The sequence below is a fragment of the Protomyctophum bolini genome (assembly GCF_963924005.1).
Source record: "Protomyctophum bolini genome assembly, chromosome: 19".
In the NCBI taxonomy this organism is placed as follows: Eukaryota; Metazoa; Chordata; class Actinopteri; order Myctophiformes; family Myctophidae; genus Protomyctophum; species Protomyctophum bolini.
The window spans coordinates 5,251,614-5,275,275 of NC_137880.1; the positions used below are offsets into that span (position 1 = coordinate 5,251,614).

The 23,662-nt window shown below is 42.7% G+C and overlaps 1 protein-coding gene across 1 annotated transcript in view; it reads left to right on the plus strand.

Moving 5' to 3' along the window:
* Nucleotides 1-283: 283 nt before the first annotated feature.
* rhag (Rh associated glycoprotein) overlaps nucleotides 284-23,662 on the plus strand; it is a 32,270-nt gene continuing 8,891 nt past the window's right edge. Inside the window, exons 1-4 of the mRNA XM_080791683.1 lie at nucleotides 284-644; nucleotides 16,172-16,355; nucleotides 20,240-20,390; nucleotides 22,730-22,877. Of these exons, the coding sequence (XP_080647809.1) occupies nucleotides 443-644; nucleotides 16,172-16,355; nucleotides 20,240-20,390; nucleotides 22,730-22,877 (685 nt within the window). The 5' untranslated portion in view covers nucleotides 284-442. The remainder of the gene's footprint in view (nucleotides 645-16,171; nucleotides 16,356-20,239; nucleotides 20,391-22,729; nucleotides 22,878-23,662) is intronic.

Here is a 23,662-nt window from a genome sequence, read left to right on the forward strand (position 1 = left end):
ACATTATTGTACATACTGTCATTACTGTATGTTTTTCCTATACGTCCTGTTTTGGCTCCCCTCTTTAAAACAAGCTTATAGCCCACTACTACTAGTGGGCTATAAGTATGTGTGTGTGTGTGTGTGTGTGTGTGTGTGTGTGTGTGTGTGTGTGTGTGTGGACACACACGCACACACACACACACACACACACCCTGATCTGTCCGGCACTGTCATTGGTCACCAGGAATCATGCACCAATTTAAAAACCACCCGCAGCCTCGACCAGCCCCCTTAGCTATCACACCACCTCAAAAGATAGACAGACACACACACAGAGAGAGAGAGAGAGAGTGCGAGAGTGTGTGTGTGTGTCAGAGAGAGGGAGAGCCAGAGGGAGAGATAGATAGAGAGAGAGACAGACAGAGAGTTGACATTAGTGTGTGTGTCTGAGAGAGAGACCATGCCTGCGTACTCCACCAACATGAGGCTCAAGTTCCCCGTGGTGGCGTTGACCCTGGAGATTATCACCATCATCCTGTTCGCCTTGTTTGTGGTTTACGACGACGGCAAGGCCCCCCACCATGACGGCGAGGGCCACGGGACCTCCGACCCCGCGGCCAACGGCACGGCCGAGCCGGACGACCCCATGACCCTCTACCCCAGTAAGTTCGGACGGTATTATAACTGAGTGGACACACCTGACCTATGGCCGGTCAGTGCAGTGTACTGTTGTTGTTTTGGGGCTGCATACTTAGTTTAGACTATAGTCGTTGGTTAGACATGGGTTAAGGTTAGGTTTAGGTGTGCTGTCCCGTGGGAGGTTAGGTTTAGGGTGAGGGTTTGAGATAGGTTGTAGATGTAGGACTAATGACTGGGTCTAACCAATGACTAGTCTAAACCAAAAACTGTCTAAACTAAGTACTGCACCCGTTGTTTTAGCCATAGTCTCTAGGACTTTAGTCGACTATACATCTACAGTTTTAGTCGACTTTAAGATGTGTTTTGGCGGGGCCCTGATGCCGTCGCAATGACTGTTTGTTTTTTTTACACTTTGGCTATTTCCAAACATGCAACCGGGCGTGTGAGAGAAAATGACTTATACTGGATCTCTTGTCCACTAGTCCCTCCCTAACATTTTAGTCTAGTTTTTATTGGTCAAGTACTGTATATACTTAGTCTTAGTTTTAGTCAGCGTAGCTTGGTTTCCATTTAGCTTTCGTCAAAGGTATAGTCAACGGTCATTTCTCGTCTTAGTTTTAAGTCGACGAAAACTGGCGCAGTGTTGATTTTGACAGCAAATTGTTGTTTTAGTTTTAATCATTATAAGTCTCTTGAATAGTTTTCGTTTAGTTTTATATAGGCACATTGTTTAGTCACCCGGAATGTTTTAGTGTCCGTCTATTAGTTTGAGTCGACAAAATCTTCAGTTGATTTAGTCGACTAACGTGTATTTTGGCGGGCCTTGATGTGCCGTCATAATGGCTGATTTTACACTTGCTGAAGATTGCAGATCTGCTATTTTCAGCATGCAACCAAGTGTGAAATGACGTACTGGATGTCCGCTTCCTAACATTTTAGTCTAGTTTTTATTTGTTGACTAAATTGTCAAAACATTTAGCCTCATAGATTTAGTCATCATAGCTTAGTTTTCATTTAGTTTTTGTCAGTGAAAAAAGGTAGTCATTCAACAAGTTCAAAGTGAGAGAAATAAGGCATATATATATATAAGGACAAAACAGGCATGGCTTTATCATCGAGGAACACTTGAGACAACCTGTTGGGACTTGACACTTTAATTAAATTGAACAAAGCAACAGTTTGTTAGTGATGTTTATGATGATACCTGCACCACTAGATATCGACTGGAATATTGCACTTATATGCGTGAATACATTTCCCTCTTTCACAGATCATCGGCGTTCATTTGATTCATGTGTAACTCTGAGAGTGTGCAAAACACCAAATGGACCGTTATGGCTCAGTGACTTCCACCGGTTGGTTCCCAGTGGGAACCGGTTCAGTTATTTTTGGTTCTTAGTCCATGAGCCAGAGCTCCAAAATTGAAACGTTAATTATGAATTGAGTGGAGCAAAACCATACCTTTTATTAGATTGTTATCACCATGAAACTTCCCCAGTTGATTACTTACACGAAGACAATGATTTATTGTATTACACATTTTTATATGCAATCTGCAAATTAGGCATTATATAGGAAAATATGCAAAACAAATGAAATTATGAAAAAGCTACTAGTGTGGAAGGTTTATATATATTAATTTACATATTGATCCTATGAACAATTTAATATCGTTATAGTTTTGCCCACTCAATTCATAATTAACGTTCCAATTTTGGAGCTCTGGCTCATGGACTAAGAACTGAACCGGTGGAAAGATTATCAGTTATAAATGGATAAATCAAAACACTGTGGATTTTACTGTGTGTGTCCCCTGAAGATGAAAAGAGATATATTCCCCCCCACCCCCTGTATTTTGACTTGGGACTTGTTTTATTTTGACGTTGTGGTCATTTTTGCATGCCGCAGTGTTGATCTTGACAGCCAATTTAGATTTTTGTTTTAGTCATAGTCTATTGAATAGATTACTTTTAGTCACATTTTAGTCACCTGGAATGTTTTAGTTTTAGTCTAGTTTGAGTCGACTGAATATCATAACATTTTTAGTCGACTATAATCCTACAGCTGATTTAGTCGACTAAAATGTGTTTTTGGCAGGCCTTGATGCTGCATGTTGTAATGGCGGATTTTATGAAAATAGCCTATCTACGGGCTTGTAGATCTGCTATATTCTCAGCAGATTCTCAGACTTGACTTTTATATAGTTCTACCGGATCTCTTGTCCACTAGTCCCTCTCTAACATATTAGTCTTAGTTTTTCATTTGTTGTCGAAACTGTCAATATATTTCAGTCGTCATAGCTTAGTTCTTATTTATTCAGTTTTCCTCTGTGAAAAGTCTGAACATGCACTGCTTGCGGTTATAGGTTTAGGTTTGCTCCCGTGCTTGCGGTTATAGGTTTAGGGTTTAGGGTTAGAGATAGGGATAGGGATAGTCATTTCGGAACAATGAACCTTCTGACTAATGACACGGCACCTTTTAGTCGACGGAATCGACACTGGCATGTTGATAGTCGAGGGCCGCCCTGTAAACAAGCCAACGACAGTGCACGGTGGTTTTTGCTCATAAATGGGTGTGGCAGGCGTGAGCCAACGAGATTAGCCAGTGGTGGAAAAAGTAACTAAGTATATGCACTCAAGTATACTGTTTTCAAGTGCAACTTTGAGGTACTTGCACTGTACTTTCCTTGAGTATATTTCCAATTTCCAATGCTTTTTTTTTTAATATTCTGGACATTTACTTGTAGCAGAGCATTTATGTATTGCAGTATTGCTACTTAAAACATTCGTGGTACTTTTTTTTTTTCCACACTGAGATTAGCTCGGTGCTCAATCTCAAGGCTGTCTGAGGCCTCATACACACACATCAACACAGTGCCTGAGCAGCACTGTGTTGTTGGTCCAATGGGGGGTATGTGTACTCCTCCTAGGGGCACGAGGAGGTACTACACAAGGTACACGAGAGAAAGCGGAACATGGAGAAGTTGTATTTTAATAACTAGACCTCAGCTACCGGCCTACTTGGGAGCGATGCACCTTGGGAACCTAATAATACCCGTTGTCAACTTGTCATAGCACCCGTTTTAACTATCTGTCTATATCCTATCCTTTTGTGCCCATGTATATGGAGATCTCTGTAGTATCAATACCCGTTGTCATAGCACCCATTTTAACTGTCTGTGGCTAAAGAGTGCAAACTGACTGTGCAAAGCGGACTGGTTAAGTAATCAATTGGCATGGTGTGGGGTTGCCATGGCAATCAATTGGCTGAGGGAGAGAGGCTGGAGATTGCACAGGTGAGGGCACTTGGGCTAATCAGGCCTGCACTGGCAGAGCCTGACCAGAGCCCTTTGTGGCGGTTCCGGACAACCGTGGGTCCGACCGACTCGATACCGGGCACTGCACTCCCTGCGGGAGTGTGGAACGCGTGTGTAAAATTTAAAACGTTTCTCGAGTTACGTGCATTACAACCGTACACACACACGCAGACAGACAGACAGACAGACAGACAGACAGACAGACAGAGATGTGGTGCATATAGTAGGATTACTGTTTGTTCCACCAGAAAACATTGGTATAATCTTGTGCGAAGCTGTTGATTTGTTTAATGTTTTCAACCACATTGTCTATACCCCGGCTTCTGTATGTTGCAGACTGTGCACCCATGGCCGTTTTCATGTTGCTTGATCCAATATTTTAGATGTTTGATATCCCAGTTTTATCAGACAACACCCCCTTCCTAATGAAAAATATCCAAATATTGAAACATGCAACTTTAAAACTGTCTGGGTTGGACACACAAAAAGCCAGAGTGGACATTTAAATGAACCCATAATTGTTGAATTGTGTATTATAAAATGTAATTAGGATGAATAATGTAAAAAAATGTGCCAGGTGCCTGCTGCTGTTCCATGATTAATCCTTACGCGGCCTGTTTCCAGATGTCTACAATCAGGAGTTCAAAGTGAGGGAAATAAGGCATATACATAAGGAATGCGGTCCCCTCCGCCTGGGGGTCAGATCAGGCACGGCTTTATCATCAAGAGACACTTGAGACAACCTGTTGGGACTTGACACTTTAATTAAATTGAATTGATTTGGAGGGGTCCCTATACTAGCCTGATGAAACACTGCCCAAAGAGACGTAACATGAGAAATGGAGCTGGAGATTTTGATCTGGATACGGAGCGGATTTGAAAACATGCAGCAGAGGCATGCCAAATTCATAACTTGATCCACTTTACACAATAATGCTATGGCTCAGGAGATAGAGCAGGTCGTCCAATGATCCATGGGTCGGCGGTTCGAATCCCGGCTCCTCCTGTCTACATGTCGAAGTGTCCTTGGGCAAGACACTGAACCCCAAAATTGCTCCCGATGTGCTGGTTGGTACACCTTGCATGGCTTCCGCCGCAATCGGTGTATGAATGGGTGAATGTAATGCACAATCTATGTAAAGCGCCTTGGATAAAGGCGCTATATAAATGCACCATTTACCATTTATTGTAACCAGCGGCGGTTCTGTGTACATGTAAATGCAGTTATCAGGTGCTTTTTCTTTATACATTTCCATTTTTTCCAATTCAATTCCGTTACATCGACATTAACCCTACTATATCTCACTGTATATATGCAAGCTCTTCGGGAAATAGCTGAACACAGCAATGCGACACAATGTAGATCGGCAAACTTTTGAAAAAGTTGTGTCAAATTTCGAAAAGCCCGCAACAGCCCTGCCAATCGGGGCTCAGCCCTATTGGCATGACATGTTGCGCGTTGGTCTGGCGAGTGGGAGGCGCCCTGGGTTCAATCCTCGCTTTCTGCGCAATGCTACAATCTGGCGTAGTCGGCAGGACGTGAAGCGTGATATCCTCGCATGAGGGACACGAGGAACATCGTGTGCGGCGGTCCGCGGTGTTAAGTGAGAAGCGCGAGGACGCGATTGAAAGACTTGGGGGGGGGGGGTGATTGTAGCCCCCACAGCCAAGACCCAGCCCGCAAACGGCCCTGCCAATCGGTCTCAGCCCTATTGGCGTTGGGCTGGCGAGTGGGAGGCCCCGGGGTTCAATCCCTGCTTCCGCGCAATGCTATACACACTTGCATGCTCCACTATCCTAACCAATAACAGTGCAGAGGGGCGTCGCTCCAAATGTGGTGATGTCAGTGTTCTCCGCTGTGTTCTAGTCTATATGTAGTATAGACATATATATATGAATAGAGAAGACACCCGAGTTCTCCTCCCTTCCACTTGCATTAAGTTGCTCAAAAACGCATGAGGCGATTTCACTCCTCCTTCCTGGTAGGAACAGAGTGCATTCTGGGATGGATTTGCCCCAAACACATGAACGCGCTGCCGTTGACTATCATTGTGCCGTTTGTGCGCGTTCACGTATGAAACATTCGTTCACGTGTCATGGCCTCAAACACATGAACGTGCGCAATGATAGTCAACGGACCAGCGCTGGCTCGAGCTGCAATGCCAAATTCGGCCACTATGTCCATTTCGCCTCAGGGTTTCCTCTGGGTGCCTTCTCTATTTATATATAGGCCTACCCTAAGGTTCTAGTATACTGGGGAGGAGGAGGAGGAGGAGGGGCGGGCACATGGGTTGGTGAACCAATCGGGAGCCGGCGTCGGTTTCCAGCGTTAGTTTGAATCCGCACCCTCTGGTATAGTCCATTAAAAGCTTGGGTATACTTCCAGGCTATATGCTGGCTGTGAGCCACCATGTCTGGAGCATATACAGACAGAGTGATCAAATCCAGAGGGGAATCCCTCCCTCTCCCCAAGGCCACACTCACCCATATATCCATATAGACTGGATTGCCCCTAGTAGAGTATATATATGACCTAACGTTTGGGCGTAGCGCCAGTCACTATATTGGCTGCTGTCCCGTGGCTCTCTCCATCTAGCAGCGCACGCAGCCACTATATAGTAGAATGGCATTCCATAGTTTTTTAACCTCTTACAACTCATAGCATGTATACTTTGTTGGTCCCGCATTGGGTCAGTCTATGCACACACACACGCATGCACGCACACACACACACACACACGTGCGAGCACACACTCACGGACAGCAGAGGCAAGACGCAAAAAAGTTGACATATATGGAGATACAAGGTTTACACTTCATGCACACATACACACACACACACTTTACACACGCACACACACACACACACACACACACACACACACACACACACACGGACAGCAGAAGCCAGACGTCAGCCTGTTCCACCGGGAGACACAATGCCAGGAGGAGGCGGGCATTGCACCGACATCCTCCCAAGGTTGGCTCTAATGTAAACGGTGACAGAATGCCAAATGGCGACACATTGTTATGTAACAGCGAAACCCAGTAACGAGCAACACCTTTTTCCTACGCCCACACCCTTGTGTTATTATAGCTGACGACGAGCTATAGCCTGATTTATTGTTAGTCGCACGCCAGTGTCGCTGGACAGTACATTTACACTGTGCTTTTGTGCAAATATTTCATAATATTAACTTGAATATTTCCGTTTTTTTCGATTCTGAAATATCAATACGATATCATTTTTCTTTTCTCCACAAAATGTAGTTGTCAGCTTTAGGTAGCCTACTCGAGTCGTTACTTTGCTCATTTACACGTAAGACCTGTTTCACACCTATTTCAAACCTATTTCGCTAACCCATCGTGTGACACATTGCAAGCTTGTAGATCTGCTATTTTCAATAAACTGTCTATCATTCATGACTTCTGCATAATGACTAATCAGTGTTGATTTCGTCGACTAAAACTAAGACGAAAAACGTCCGTTGACTACCTTTTTTCACTGACGAAAACTAAGCTACGATGACTAAAAGTGAGGCTAAATATATTGACAATTTTGTCGACAACTAAAACTAGACTAAAATGTTTGCAAGGGACGATAGTGGACAAGAGATCCAGTATAAGTAAGACGCAATTCAAGTCATTTTACACTTGGTTGCATGCTGAAAATATAGCAGATCTATAAACTCACAACGCGTCGCGCTGCGATTGTAGGATCTGCTATTTTTAGCAAGTGTAAAATCTGTCATTGCGACGGCATCAAGGCCCGCCAAGACACATCTTAGTCGACTACGTCAACTGTAGATTTAATCGACTAAAATAACATGGCATTTAGTCGACTGAAACAAAGACTGACTAAACTAAAAATTAAAATGTGCTGCCAAAAACAACACTGTGACTATTACTGTAAGACGCATATTTTGAGGCCAAAACGTTAGTACTTTTATGTATGTTCATACACATGTAGGCCATTACATTTCTCTAAACATTGCAGTAAAACATATAGACAAAATAGACAATCTGCAATAGACAATTTGCAACCTCACAACAATGTGTTGAACTATGTGAGCTTCTAAATCGGTTTCCAACCCACGTCTCTCGGAAACCATTTTTTTTTAATCATATTTTCTTGTTGGATACGATTTTTGTCCATAATTCCATGTTGGAATTCCATTATAAGAGAGATAACAGGCCAAACGTTGGTCAGAATAGCAATTTTTCTACATTCTCTCCAAATGTGTATAGACTTCTTGTAAATTACTGAAGGCAGATTTTGGATTTGGTTTCATTTTACGCGGGAGTTAAATATAATCTACAAGGGTCCATTGTGGTATTACCAACTCTCCATCATTTAGCTGGGGAACACCTGGAACCCCCTCAAGGACCATTCGGTGCCACGCTATGAGCTTGTAGATCTGCTATTTTTCAATAGCTAAAGTATAACAATATAAATGGGGTTCCCGTTCAAAATGTGTTATTGGAAGTGCTCGTTGCAGGAAATCACTCGACGTCCCTGCATAACACCTGCTTTGCACATAACGCAGGAGGCAGCAGTGTTATTGAAAACGTGCGTGCTTCAAATCTCGATCACAAACACAAAATAATAACCTGGACAGATCGAATTTCTTGACAGAAAGTATAGATCATAACATGTCCATCTATGGGTTTGATATGAAACTAACACACTAAACTCTTGACGCTAATAATCACCCGCACGGGATTTCTTTAAGATAAAAGTATAGCTCATAAACATTTCCATGGTGGATTTGTATATTTAACGGAAACCTTGCAGATATTAGAAAGAGGATAATTCAAGCTTTCCGTATATGGCTGCAATGTTGGTGAGTTTATAACGTCCTTTAATTACAACAGATCAGATTCCAGATTTTCTACAGTTTGGACGTACGCATTGTGCCACGGCCCCTTGGCCTGGCCTGCAGGGCCTATGCTGTGTATATGGTGTACTGCCCTGTGTGTGTTTCACAGATCATGTGGGCGTCGGCCCACTTGAGACTCCTCATTAGGTGCATTAGGAGCACCTGATCAGTGCTCCTGATCCAGCCACTCTCTTGGTCCCACTCCAGATGACAGCACCTCTCATGTTTGTTGCTCCTCACTGTTTGAGTTGCACACTCTACAACACACCTTCACCATATTAACCACACATCCACACTGACTTCCACATCTCATACATTCTGTGAGCATTATTCTTTATATTAAGTTATTATTATTAGTTGTCTCTTACAAATAAATTATTGTTATTTTGAACACTGCTCTGTGTCCTCCTCAATTTGTCATGGCCCAACGGTCCGGGGTTATGACAATTTGGCTTTCACCTTTTTGGCTTTCACCTTATTTTCTTTTCATTGATAGTTTTTTGGGCTTTCACCTTTTTTCTTTTCATTGATAGTTTTTTGGGCTTTCACCTTTTTTCTTTTCATTGATAGTTTTTTGGGCTTTCACCTTTTTTCTTTTCATTGATAGAGGGATAGATGAAAGTATAGGCTGACAGGAAATGGGGAGAGAGATGGGGGGGGGTGGGGTGGGGTGGGGGGGAGACATGCAGTGAGGGCCGTCGGGATCGTTAGTCGAGCCCGCGGCGCACACACGACCAGCCAGGGTGCCTGGACCGCTGAGCCACGGCCCACAGGCCAGGCCAAGAAGTATTAGTTTCACTCAGCATAGGCGTTCCCGCGTAACTTTTCCGGGTATAGAACGATGTCACGTGCCAATATAGCCTCTGTTTCCGCTGTGCGACGTGCGTGTCGCACGACCACCTTCCACCTCCAGGGGGGGGGGGGGGGGGGGGCGTTGTCTTCCGTTCTGACACCTTGATGTGTTTAGCAGACGACTATATTGTCCTTCATGGGGATGATGAGGGGAGACGCACTTCCTTCCTGTCAATGTTTGGTTCTTTGTCGAGGACGATAATGCAAATTAATCATGTCTGCAATCATTGTGTGTGTGTGTGTGTGTGTGTGTGTGTGTGTGTGCGCAGGCGTGTGCATGCATGTGTTTGTGTGTATGCACGTGCGCCTAGTCCTCAACAACTCTCCCTGCAGACACAGCCAAAAGTTCATTAAGCCGTTACAACCGGGAAAGTGTCATTTAACCCATTCGTGACGGGAACCCCTGTGTTATTAAGCATTATGTTCTACTTTAGCTGTTGACAAATAGCAGATATACAAGCTCATAGCGCGGAACCGAGTGCCACGCTATGAGCTTGTACATCTACTATTTTTTAAATTTTTTGAAGAATCTTGAAAGTGTGGGAACCACTGATTTACCGGGGCCTCAGGCCTTGCTTGACCCATGCATTTAGGCCGGACATCGAATTAAAAAAAATGTCTTCTAAATCTGAAAAACTCATGTTTCTATGTCAGTCGTTCTCAAACATTTTCATGTCAAGGACCCCCAGAAATGTATGTAATAGGCCACCGACCCCCATCTGAAAATATGAAGAAGCAAAGATTTGAGTTAAAAACGCTCTGAAAGAATATACATTCAAAGATTTGTGCCACATGTTCACGATCTTTCAAAAATAGCAGAACTATACAAGTTCATATCGCGGCACTCGGTGCCGCGCTATGAACTTGTATAGGGTCTGCTATTTTTCAATAGCTAAAATATAACAATTATGCTTAAAACACCAAAAGGGGTTCCCGCCTGCACCAAAATGGGTTTTAAAGGGACATTTCACCGCTGGAAGAAGCTGCAGTCACTCAATGTTAATAGTATTTGTGGTAGAGATAAAACAGAAATTTGAACCCTAGTGTGACCATAATGCTTTGGTGCACTGCCCCTCCTTGTGGAGAGGGGGGGGGGGGGCTGTTTTACTGAGATAGTGGGCTCCATCTTGCGCCACCCTTATATCCCTTATCCCTAAATGTATTTGCCTTTTTTTATATACTATTGTGCAAAACATTTTAAACTAGTTCAACCAGCCGATCTACATCGAGACATTGTGAGTTTGTAGATTAAAGCTATTCGAACTATTTTCAAATGGCAAATTATAGTTTAGGGATAAGGGTTAAGGGGTTGCACAAGATATATAGCCCAGTGTGTATTACCCACATAAAAAAACCCCCAGTTTTTCTTGTCTCCCAAACATAACTAAAGTAAGATCTGGTTGCAAAAGGCGCCGAGTATAGTCCCTTGAACGTGCATGGATGCCTATATAAACATCTGCATTTTAAAAATGTCTTCAAAATCCTGACAGTTTTCTGAAATACCTCATGTTTCTGTATCAGTGGTGCTCAATATTTCATGTCAAGGACCCCAAAAATGATTATGTAACATGCCTCCGCCGCCCCATCTGAAAATATGTTGTTCCAGGGACACCCCCCCCCCCCCCCCCCTTCCGCCCCCCAGAAGCAAAGATTTGAGTTAAAATGTTCACTCTGTAATAATATATATTCAAAGATCTGAGGCACATTTTCACGATAAAAATAAATAAATAGCAGACCTACAAGTTCCTAGCGCAGTACTCATGTGCCGCGCTATATGAGCCTGTAGATCTGCTATTTTGTCAATAGCTAAAGTATAACATAATGCTTTAAAACACCAAAAGGGGTGCCCGCCCCCAAAAAGGTCTAAAGAAGCTTTGCCTGAATGGAGTGACAAGAAACGAGCTCATGCTGCTTGTCTGAATTACGACCGAAACTAAATGGTAAAGAATGTGTTACAAACATGTCCTCTATATATATACTGAGCTGGAATCTAATAAGCTTAGATTTATTAGCCACTTAAATACTTTGTTGATCTGTGTCCGCCCCCAGGGGGAGGGAGGTCTGCCCTCCCCTCCCCTCCCCCCTCTTAACAAATCTCTCCGCCGTAAACAACCGATCTACAAGCCTACAAGGCGGACGCGTGGCAACGCCATGTGAGCTTGTGGATCGGCTAGAATGGGGATGCTGTAGAATCTACAGTGTAGATAATAAGTATACAGGGCTTTGATGTGAGTCAGTAGATCACGTGTAGATCACGCTTTAGCCTTTATATAACCACTTTTAACGATTATTTTAAACGTTACGGCTATTGAAGAATAGCAGACCTATACGAGCTCGTAGCGCGGCACTCGGTGACGCGCTATACGAGCTTGTAGATCTGCTATTTTAGAAAAACCCCCGTGAACGCAAATGTGGCGCAAATCTTTGAATCAAATGCTTTCACATTGAACGTTTTTAACTCAGATCTTTGCTTCTGCATGGGGAGGTCCCTGGAACAACATATTTTCAGATGGGGGTCGGCGGCCGATTAAATATCATCTGTGGGGTCCTTGACATGAAATTAGGGCACCACGGACATAGAAATGAGGTTTTTCAGGAAACTTTTAGGATTTAGAAGACTTTTGTTTCTATTCGGCCTCAGGTCTAAATGGGCTAACGGAGACCGCAGACATGTGAATCCACAAACACCGGGCTCATCCTGCACTCATACAAGCTCATAGCGCCCCACCGAGTGGCGCTCTACGAGCTTGTAGGTCTGCTATTTTTGACAAATTGAGTACCGCTAATACAGAAACATGTCAGAAAACTGTAAGAATTTAGAAGATTTCTTTTAAATTTTGACGTCAGGCCTTAAATGGGTTAAGCCGTTTTGGGGCGGGGACACCTTTTGGTGTTTTAAGCATCATGTTATGCTTTAGCTATTGAAAAATAGCAGATCTACAAGCTCATTCGGCATTCGGTGCCGCGCTATGAGCTTGTATAGGGCTGCTATTTTTGAAAACCCGTGAAAATGTGCCTCAAATCTTTGAATGTGTATTTCTTTCAGAGCAAACGTTTTTAACTCAAATCTTTGCTTCTGGAAGGTCCCTGGAACAACACCAAAAGGAGACAAGCGTTTACAGGAATGTTGTCCGTTTTTTTACAGGGACAGCAAACCCCAATGCGGAAACACCGCATTACATGATCGCACATACGACATGGTTTAATCGTGTTAAGCAAAGCGGTCTCCCATTTTAAGTGTCTGTTCTTTGCCATCAATTAACTAGTTAGTTAAAAAAAAAAATATATATATATAATGTATGTGTAACTTCATTGACTGCATGGGCAGTGGTGGAAAAAAGTACTCAAATGTTGTTGTACTTAAGTGAAAGTATAAATACCGTTTAGATGTAGTCCGTTACAAGTAGAAGTCTCGTTTTCAAAATGTATGCTTCTCAAGTACAAAAGTATCAGCGTCAAGATGTATTCTAAGTATATCAAGTTCTAAAGTATATCATATTGCAGAATGTCCAAAGTTCAAAATGTGTCCAAAATCATTTGAAGATAGCCGATCTTCAAGCTCACCAGGCGTCGCCTCGCGGTTCGCGACGCATCGTGAGCTTGAAAATGTACTCTTTTCAAATGGCCCGAAATGGGTCGAAGTGGTTAACGTATATGTTTTCCAATCAAAGTAAAAATATCCAAAGTCTCTAGTAACTATAAAGTTTTCAAATAATTGTAGTGAATACAAAAGGGTAATTAAGTACAGTACTTAAGTAAATGTACTTAGTTACTTTCCACCACTGCATGGGGTGCACGTACTTGGCCCTCTCCTTTTTAACCCTCTCTATGCCGAACATCAACACAACAGGTTGCGACATGATGCGTCGTTGTGAGCTTGTAGATTGTCTATTTTTGATTGGCCATAATGCTACCAGTAAGACGCGCAAACGCGGGAAGCGAACGCAGCTCGTACATATTTGGGTTTTGGACGTATAGCTGCTTTGGGGACTCCTTATATATATTCCAAATATGAACACAAGTAGTTTACATCTGTAGCCAAGCTGTATAATAGCATCCTTAAGACGCTGGTACTTAATCACCTTGGTAAGATGCCTTTTCCAGACTGTGGTCAAATGTACATGCCACTTCCAAAATGGTCACTTCTCTACTGTCCTGAAAAACATCTGAAAAAGCATCATTTTCATTATTGTGCATGGACATGGCAGTTGAAACACGTGAGTGCTTATACATTTTGGCATGATGATGAAAGATATGAACTTATGTCCTTAGCTAATAGGTCAACAATTCTGTCGTGCCTAGCAATGTACATTCCCTTATATACATAGCAGCTATTAAGAATATGTGACAGTGTTTCTGTAACTGGAGACACACACACACACACATACACAAGTTTTCAAGGTGGCCCGCGAGTTTCAAAAATGGCTGCAACTGGACATACATTTTGGACTATATCACTTTGCTGGGGCTGTAAATATTTTTATTTCCACTCATTTTGATGTAAGAGAATATGTTCTGGAGGTATTTCTACCAAGTACGATATAAAAAGTTAGGTTCCAATATGGCGGCATGTTTTCCAATATGGCTGCCAATAAACTGTATAAATGTACGTCTAATTCCTCATTTTTTCAAGATGGCCGCCAGGTTTCGCCAGTTGAAATGGCTTCAACTGGGCCTACGTTTTGGACTATATCCTTTTGCTGAGACTTTAATTTTCTATTATTTCCTGCTCATTTTGATATTAGAGAATATGTTCTGGAGGTATTTCTACGATGTAAGATCAGAAATAACATTAGGTTCCAATATGGTGGCATGTTTTTCAATATGGCTGCCGATAAATTGCATGAATGTACGTCTGCTCATGGATAATACACAGTTGGTGATACAAGCATGAAATACGGCACAGATCACCTGATTGGTAATCAACCTCATGCCATGCAGAATACCTCAATTTGTGAAGATGGCTGACAGGTTTACAAAATCCCAAAAGCCCAATTGACAAGTTTTTATTGTGTTATTGCAGTACCAGGGCACACTGGTTGACACTATAGCTGTGCTGTGATACTCAGCATGGGGTTCAATGCTAATACATTTTCTATAAGGTTTCCTAAATGCTGTTTAGCTTGCCCCAACATAAAGTTAAAACAGCCGCACCTGAATTGACAGGATGTGCCAGCACGAGAGAGCCGAGCCAAGGAATACAGGGCTTTAGTCTTTCGGAAGGTGTACAGGTTATCTTACTTGTTAGAAATACCTCCAGAACATGTTCTCTTATATCAAAATGAGGGGGAAATAAAAAATACAGCCCCAGCAAAAGGATATTGTCCAAAACATAGGCACAGTTGAAGCCATTACAACTGGTGAAAACTGGCGGCCATCTTGAAAGATTTAGGAATTATGTGTGGCCTGAGGTTGATTTCCAATTAGGGTGGTATAAAGGTGATCTGTGCCAAATGCCATGCTTGTATCACCAACTGTGGATTAACCATGTCCATGAGCAGATGTACAGTTATGTAATTTATCAGCGGCCATATTGGAAAACATGCCACCATAATATTGAAACTTAATGTTATGTTTTATACTTGGTAGAAATACCTCCAGGGCATATTCTCTTATATCAAAAATAGGGGGAAATCAAAGATTCAGCCTCAGCAAAGTCTAAAACGTACGTGTAGGTCCAGTTGCAGCCATTTTGAAAACTGGCGGCGATGTTGACAAATTTAGGAATTATATGTGGCCCAAGGTTGATTATGAAATAACGTGTCATAAAGGTGATCTGTGCATTAACCATGAGCAGATGTACAGTTATACAGTTTATTGGCAGCCATATTGGGACAACACGCCACCATATTGAAACCTAAAGTTATTTTGATCTTACTTGGTATAGAAATACCTCCAGAACATATTCTCTTATATCAAAAAATAATGGTGACATCAAAGATGTACAGCCCTAGCAAAGTGATATAGTCCAAAACGTATATAGGTCCAATTGCAAACTGGCGGCCATCTTGACATTTTTTTTTTTTAATTCTGCGTGGCCCGAGGTTGATTATCAATTAGGGTCATATGAAGGTAATCTGTGCCAAAATGTCATGCTTTTTTATCACCAACTGAACTATCATGTCAATGTCCCAACCTATAGCTAACACTCTCTGTCGCTCTAATTAATTAGCCTCATGTCCAGCAGCTGTGCCTAGTTTCTCCCGGGAGCTGTGAGTTCCAGTCTACTAACTACAGGACTGAAGGCTCATACATAGTCTGGATTTTCGGTGGTGAGGTGACCACCGAACTACAACATGACGTCACGAGCCGCGGTGAAGAGCAAACCACCGCCACCGCTCCAGCCCTTGTCTCTGTTTTTACTCACCACCGCTCAATGTTATTTTAGCTCCGGTGGTCAGCTCACCAACGGAGCGGTGGTCACCTCATCACCGAAAATCCAGACTATGAATAGGCCTTGACTCTCTCTACCTTTGCCGTGTCCCCATCCATCCAATCGCAGTGTTCCAGGACGTGCACGTGATGATCTTCATCGGCTTCGGCTTCCTCATGACCTTCCTGAAGAGATACGGCTTCAGCAGCGTGGGGCTCAACCTGCTGCTGGCCGCCTTCGGCCTGCAGTGGGGCCTCTTCATGCAGGGCATCTGGCACCTGGACGACGGCAAGATCAAGGTCAACATCCTCAAGTAAGCACACACACACACACACACACACAGACACAGGACGCGCCACAATATATCTCTTCCTTTTCCTCTAGGAGGTGGCAGTGGCTCAGTGCCTGGATGGTAAACCGCAAGGTTGCCAGTTCGAACCCGGGCTCCTCCCCCATGCAGAGTTAGTGTCGAAGTGTCCTTGAGCAAGACTCTGAACCCCTAATTGCTCCTGATGTGCTGGTTGGTGCCTTGCATGGTTTTCCGCCGGCATCGGTGTATAAGTGTGAGTGTGTGTGTGAATGGGTGAATGCAATGCACAATCTATGTAAAGCGCCTTGGATAAAGGCGCTGTATAAATGCACCATTTTTCATCACATTATTTATACCCATTCAGGACATTCAGGGGGAACCCCTTTTGGTGTTTTCAGCATAATGTTAAATACTTTATCTATTGAAAAATTGCAGATCTACAAGCTTGTGGATCATATTGTTTTAATCGTGACAATGTGGTGCAAACCTTTGAATATATTCTTCCAGAGTGAACGTTTTTAACTCATATCTTTGCTTCTGGGTGCGTCCCTGGAAGTTGGAACAACATATTTTCAGATGGGGGGGGGGGGTCCGTGGCCAAATACTGATAATTCTGGGGGTCCTTGACATGAAAAAGGTTGAGCGCCACTGACTGTTTAGAAGACATTTTGTTTTTGAATGGGCCTCAGTCCTATACGTACATTGGTTGTATACTTTTTTTCTCTTCCCAATTTAGTCATTATACAGGGCATTTATTTCCCCCAACAAGTAAGGGTTTTTGGAAACATTAAGAGCTTTCTTGACATTACCGGAATGCCTGAGCTGAGAATGTTAGAGGCTGACATTCCCTAAAAGGGCACTTTTGGTTGAAAACAAAAATAATACCGTATCCATACGGCGAGAGCTTGTAGATCAGCTATTATCATTATTATTATCGGGGCGTGACTCTTTAGCTATACTGTAGATGGGAGGCGTACAACATGGATTTCTACAGGACAAAATTATTTCAACGCCAAAATGCTGCGTTCAAGTTCAGGAGAGAAAAGGGCAATTCTCCTGAATGCTGCCTTTGGGTTTATTGCGTGGAAAATGTCTTTCACCATGCTGCCTTCATGGTCTGCATGGAGAGGGCAGTTTTTTTTTATTATATATTTTTCAGATGGCTTCAAACTTAAAAGGCAGGGCCTGAACTTTGCCCCCTTTGATGTGCACGTGCCTGCCGCCCCAATACAGTATACATTTCAGCACAATGTTAGTTGCGAATGTACAGCCTTTTTTTTGCAGTGGTGGAACAAGTGTTCACATCTGTTACTTAAGTTATTCATTAAGACATTTTAGGCTATAGTAAAAGTACAAAGTATTGGCAAAAGTAGTCTCATCATGCAGAATGTCTCATTTCAAGTGTTCAAATGTATTTAAAAAAATCTCTCTCTCTCTCTCTCTCTCTCTCTCTCTCTCTCTCTCTCTCTCTATATATATATATATATATATATATATATATATATATATATATATATATATATATAAGCTCTCTGCTATTTCCTCCTATGCAGGTTTAATGTTTGTTTTTAGTTTTGAAAACACCATTGACAATGAAGGTCTAAAGAGCATGCAATGTTTGTTTTGACACCGTTTGTTTTACATCGCTAACACACCTAATCAACATGAGTTAGACTTTAATATGTTAGCGCCCCTCACTTCACACGGGTGTGATTTTTTTTTGTAAAATACCTCAAAATTGACAGTACTTAAGTAAATGTACTTAGTTACTTTACACCACTGCCTTTCTGTATATTGTTTTATTTTGGGCAGGCGTTTGGCGCCCCCTTGAGTTTGGTGCCCTGGGCTGCAGCCCCTATAAAGCCTACCCTGTGAATTTATCCCGGCCTTGATTGATAGCGAATTAGCTATGTATGCCACAGCAATGTAATACATGTTTAGAAGATTAGCAATGTACAGAATGATATTTACACGCTCACGCACGCACACACGCAGAGCGATTTACAAGGGCCCGGGGTTATTTAATCCATTAACCCATTCATTAACACCATTTTGGTGTTAGCATTACGTTATGCTTTAGCTATTGAAAAATAGCAGATCTACAAGCTCATAGCGCGCGCTAGGAAGCTTGTAGGTCTGCTATTTCTGTAAACTGTCAGGATTTAAGGCATTTTTTTAATCTGATCTCGGGTCAAAATGCGTTAAAGAACCACCATTCTTCTGTGCGTTAGAATCTGATCTCAGGTCAGAATGGGTTAATAAGATGTGCCCAGCACTTTTACCGACGGATAGGATGTTGTTGTGAATTTCTGTGTAAGCAGCTAACAATATAGCCACAACACTATCCCCAACGGGAGGTAATCTAACGAGACTATAGCGACTGGACAGCTAGATCTTAGTTATTAACGTTATTAACATCGAGTTATTAAAGTTTTAAGATTTTCGTTGTCGTCGACCACAGTTTAGATGACGTGTCACCGTTGCGCAACAAGCGCTTTTAGGCTGTTGAGCGATGCGACCAGTTTTGATATCACTAATTAATCAATCTCCGTCTCGGGCACATGACCGTACTATAAGTACCATGACGGACATCTACGTCATGGGCCCTTAAACTGTTTAAGCAAGAACAAAAAGCATGGCAAAAATACATCGCATTAAAAGTACATAGAAAGTAGTTATCATGAAAACATGCGTATAAGCTAAGAACGTAACAGTGAAATATCTATGTAATGAAACTATGCTTAATTATATACTTTAAAGTGCTATATGTCTACATGGCATGCTCTTCTAGTGCTGTCTACATAGCATGCTATAAGTCTGCATTAAATGCTAAGGTCTACCCACCCCCCAAAAAAATATTACTAAAATCATTGCTGAGAATAGTTTCAAAATGTATATAACAGGGCTTTGGAATAGAGGCGCTGTGGTCAAGACCCCCATTTAAAAGTGGTTGGAAAAAAATCCTTTCTCTCCATCCGCTACCATTGAAATAAGGTCAGTTGCTTCGTATTATGTGCATTAAATTCTTATTGTAAACTTGGTGTCAGTAAAAGGGAACATCACAGGTGCAGCATGGTGACTGGGCATGTTTGTTTTTTAGTTTTTTCATGATCTTTTAGCAACATAAACAAGGCAGAACAAGGCATAAAGAGCCTGCTGGTTAGCCAGTCAGGGACCAATCAGAAGGCTGACAAACAAGTTAGGACCTCTACACTATACTAGCATGACATTAAACTAATTACATCTGTATAACCCCCTTTTTATTTGTCATGAGTTTGTCGAAATCTTTGCCAATTTCATTTTCTTTTCAGGCCTATGACGGGGAGGGTCGGGAGGAATTCTTCTTTATTATTTCATATTTACAACTGATTTTAATCTAGTTTTATGTTGTATTTAATTGTTGTTATCATTATAATTCATTGATACGATATTTTTCCATTTTTTGTCAATGGTGCAAATTATGCATAATGTAAATTATGTTTTATTTTTTGCATTTTTTGTATGTCTGTACCTATCCCTTTCATCTTAAAAATCTAATAAAAATCACACCTGTGAGAACTGAGTGGTGCAACTCCCCCCCCCCCCTCCTCTCTCTCTCTCTCTCTCTCTCTCTCTCTCTCTCTCTCTCTCTCTCCCTCTCTCTCATTAGCAGGCAACAGTGCAGCGCACTATCTCACTCTCTGTTTCTGGCAACAGCGCCCCCTACTGGTACTAATAGTGTACTAACGGTGCTCATAGTCACATAGGTGCATGGGTGTGGGTGGGTGAACCAACACATAGGCGGGTGAACACGGAACATTGCCGTTCCTTGGAGTGGTTGCACCATGCACTCGGAAAAGAAAAGATGGCTGACAGACAGATGGTTGAATTCTTGTCATTAATTCCAGGATGATCAACGCGGACTTCAGCACGGCCACGGTGCTCATCTCCTTCGGGGCGGTCCTGGGGAAGACCAGCCCCGTCCAGCTGCTCATCATGACGGTGTTGGAGATCTCCATCTTCTCCATCAACGAGCATCTGGTGGTCGAAGTCCTCGGCGTGAGTCCCCCCCCCCCACCTATATATATCCCATGATCCCTATAGTGTGGTTTTTGACAGCAAAAAAAAGTTTTTTTTTAGGTTTTCAAATCTCAATTGCACCCAAAAAACATGAACTTTTAACATTCAGTAGATTTTCTGTGATCTGGGTTTTCTGGCTCAAACTGCTCTGATTTGCCGGCAGTTTGTGACGTAAGAGTCTGCAAATCCCATATATGTCAATGGGATTTGCCAGCAGATGTCACTGTTTTCACTGTGTTGCCTGTTTTCATTGTAGCTCAAAAGGCTTCCAAACCCCAAAGAAAACTTCAGACCACAGAAAATCCACTGAATGTTCAAAGTTCAGGTTTTTTGGGTGTAATTGAGGTCATAAAACCTAAAACAAAAAACAAAATAAAAAATAAATGAAAATGAATGTCATAAAACCTTTAAGTCATAGGTCTTTTGAATAGTTTTCATTTAGGCCTAGTTTTAGTCACATTTTAGTCACCTATGGAATGTTTTAAAGGGTGCGTTCAGACTTGGTTATAGAGCGGCGCGATTACATACAAAGTCAATGCAAAAGACGAGGATTGCGGAGCGCGACCTGAATGGGACGAACCGAGATTTATTTATTTGTTTAACTGAATGGCTGGAAAATGGGAGGTGAACCGTCGGCAGGCAGCGGTTGGTGGAATCCGGTCTATAGGATCGCTAAAGAAGCAATTAAAGGCCAAGCCAAAAATAAATAAAAAATAAAATCAGTGGTCCGGTTTGATATCATTATATAATAAAGCTTATCAGACGGAACATTAACGCCTGCAGAAGCAGTTGCCAGTTGGATTCAGAACCTTTCGGTCAGAAGCAGTTTTTGTTATGGTTATTTTTGCAGTCAGTTTGTATTGGGGGGGGGGGGGGGGGGGGAGACTTAATTAAACATCACCAGAGATATATATATTTTTTTATCCCACGATTTTTCACCCCTGTGTCAATCATCTAATGTGATCCTGGGCTCTACACACCCTCCACCAACCTAGTCCCCATATATGAGGGACAAGGGGAGAGCAACGGACTTGAACTCATGCTTCCTTCATGCCTGAGTGTCCAAGTTGCTCCTTTACACCTGACATGATGATCTGATGACCTGTTGCGTGTGTCCCCCCCCCCCCCCCACCCCCCCCCTGTAGAGCGTGTGTGTGTGCACATCTTGTTACCCGGGGCGGACCGTTTTTTTTCTTCCAAATCACCCAAATGACTGAATGCTCCTTTAAAACCCCTTTTGGTGTTTTAAAGCATTATGTTACACTTTAGCTATTGAGAAATAGCAGATCTACAAGCTCGCGAGTGCCGCGCTATACGGTCTGCTATTTTTGAAAAATCGTGGAAATGCGCCACAAATCTTTGAATAATAACATTTTTTTAACTCATATCTTTGCTTCTGGGGGGGGGGGGGGTCCCTGGAACAACATATTTTCAGACGGGGGTCGGCGGCCAATTACATAGTATATCTGGGGGTTCTTCACATGAAAATGTTTGAGCACCACTGACACATAGAAACATGGGGTTTTTCAGAAAACGGTCAAGGATTTCGAAGACATTTTGTAGAATCGTCCTCAGGACTAAATGGATGTGGATGTGGGGAAACTATACATGGTACGGTCCGCCCCAACGTGTACTTACTGACTTTGGTTCCACCCATAGACTGTAAAAAAAATATGGACAAAGCGTTCGCCGGGTCTCTAGATATGGACGTAAAATGAAGCCAGTCAGTCCTTGTATTGTAAATCGCCATCTTTCTAGATCCGTTTTGGCCCAGCTGCAGGCCCATTGGCTGGCCCAGACAATTAACGAGGCGGGACTCCCCCCCCCCCCCCCCTTCTTCTTAGTTGGTTTTTATTTTGACTCGAACGGGGGGTGGCTCCCGTTCATAGACTGTAACGGTATAGCCACGCCCCTCAGAACATACGCGACTTTATGGAATTTCTTTTAATAAATGGGACCATCATTTTCCAAAAAGAATATGACATGAGAAATGAGACTTTAAGCAGAAAGTATTCATGACCATGTTTATTAAGGTAATACAGTCTAGGTGAAGTTGGGCCAAAATGCATGGACCTCTATGGGGATATGGGGTTTTTTTTGGGCCCAATGACAGCGCCACAACAGCCCATTATATGAACTTTCAGGATGTCCCGGTTTCCTTAGGGGCTTCACAAAATATCTGTCTGACTGCCCCCCATGGTTCCACCACTGCTGGTTCTGCTGACACAGCTTTACCCCTAGGGGGCACTGTGTCCACACATTACATTTAATTTAAATGGACACTTGTTGTCGTCCCCCTGTGTGTCTCTGACTGCTAGGCCAATGACGTGGGAGCGTCCATGATCATCCACGCCTTCGGGGCGTACTTCGGCCTGGCGGTGGCGCGCGTGCTCTACCGCCCGGCGCTGAGGAACGGACACGAGAACGACGGCTCCGTCTACCACTCCGACCTGTTCGCCATGATCGGTAAGAGTATACTGCGGGAACCCCTTTTGGTGTTTTAAAAGCATTATGTTATACTTTAGCTATTGAAAAAAATAGAAGATCTACAAGCTCATATGAACTTGTATTTTTTTTTTTTGAAAAGGCTCTAAATTAAGGTCCATTTGGTTCCATGTTGAACACTCTCAGAGTTGAGCAAATGCAGTATTTGCAGACGGCAGGGTGTCCAGTGTTGTTTTCGGCAGCAAAATTTGATTTTAGATTTAGTCATAGGGCCCTATTTTGCTTTGCAACCACTCCTACATCCAGCAATGTCCGTGTACCTGTGTGAGCACGAGTGGTGTGCGCATGCGTAAAATTGGAACGAGAGAAGTATGTGACATGGCTGCCACCTGCTGGACGCAAATGGAATGGCCGAGCCAAAATAATAATGAAAAAATAGTTCTCAGCGACGCAGATTGATATCCATAATAAAGCTAATCTGACGGAGCAGAGAGAGAGAGAGAGAGAGAGAGAGAGAGAGAGAGAGAGAGAGAGAGAGAGAGGAGGGGGGAGAGAGGGGAGTTGCACCACTCGGTTTACACAGGTGTGATTTTTTACTATGTGTTTGTTAAAAATGATCTAAACAGCATCTTGCAAGACTATTATTAATACTCATCTGGAGAATTCACTGGGTAGTTGAACATGATGTCAGGATGTCACTCCTCCATTTAGCTGTGTTATTTTCCCCATGATGCAACCATTCAGCCAAGTTAATTATACAACAAGTTGACAGCAGTATAAAACACACCGTTGGAGCTCCGCGGTAG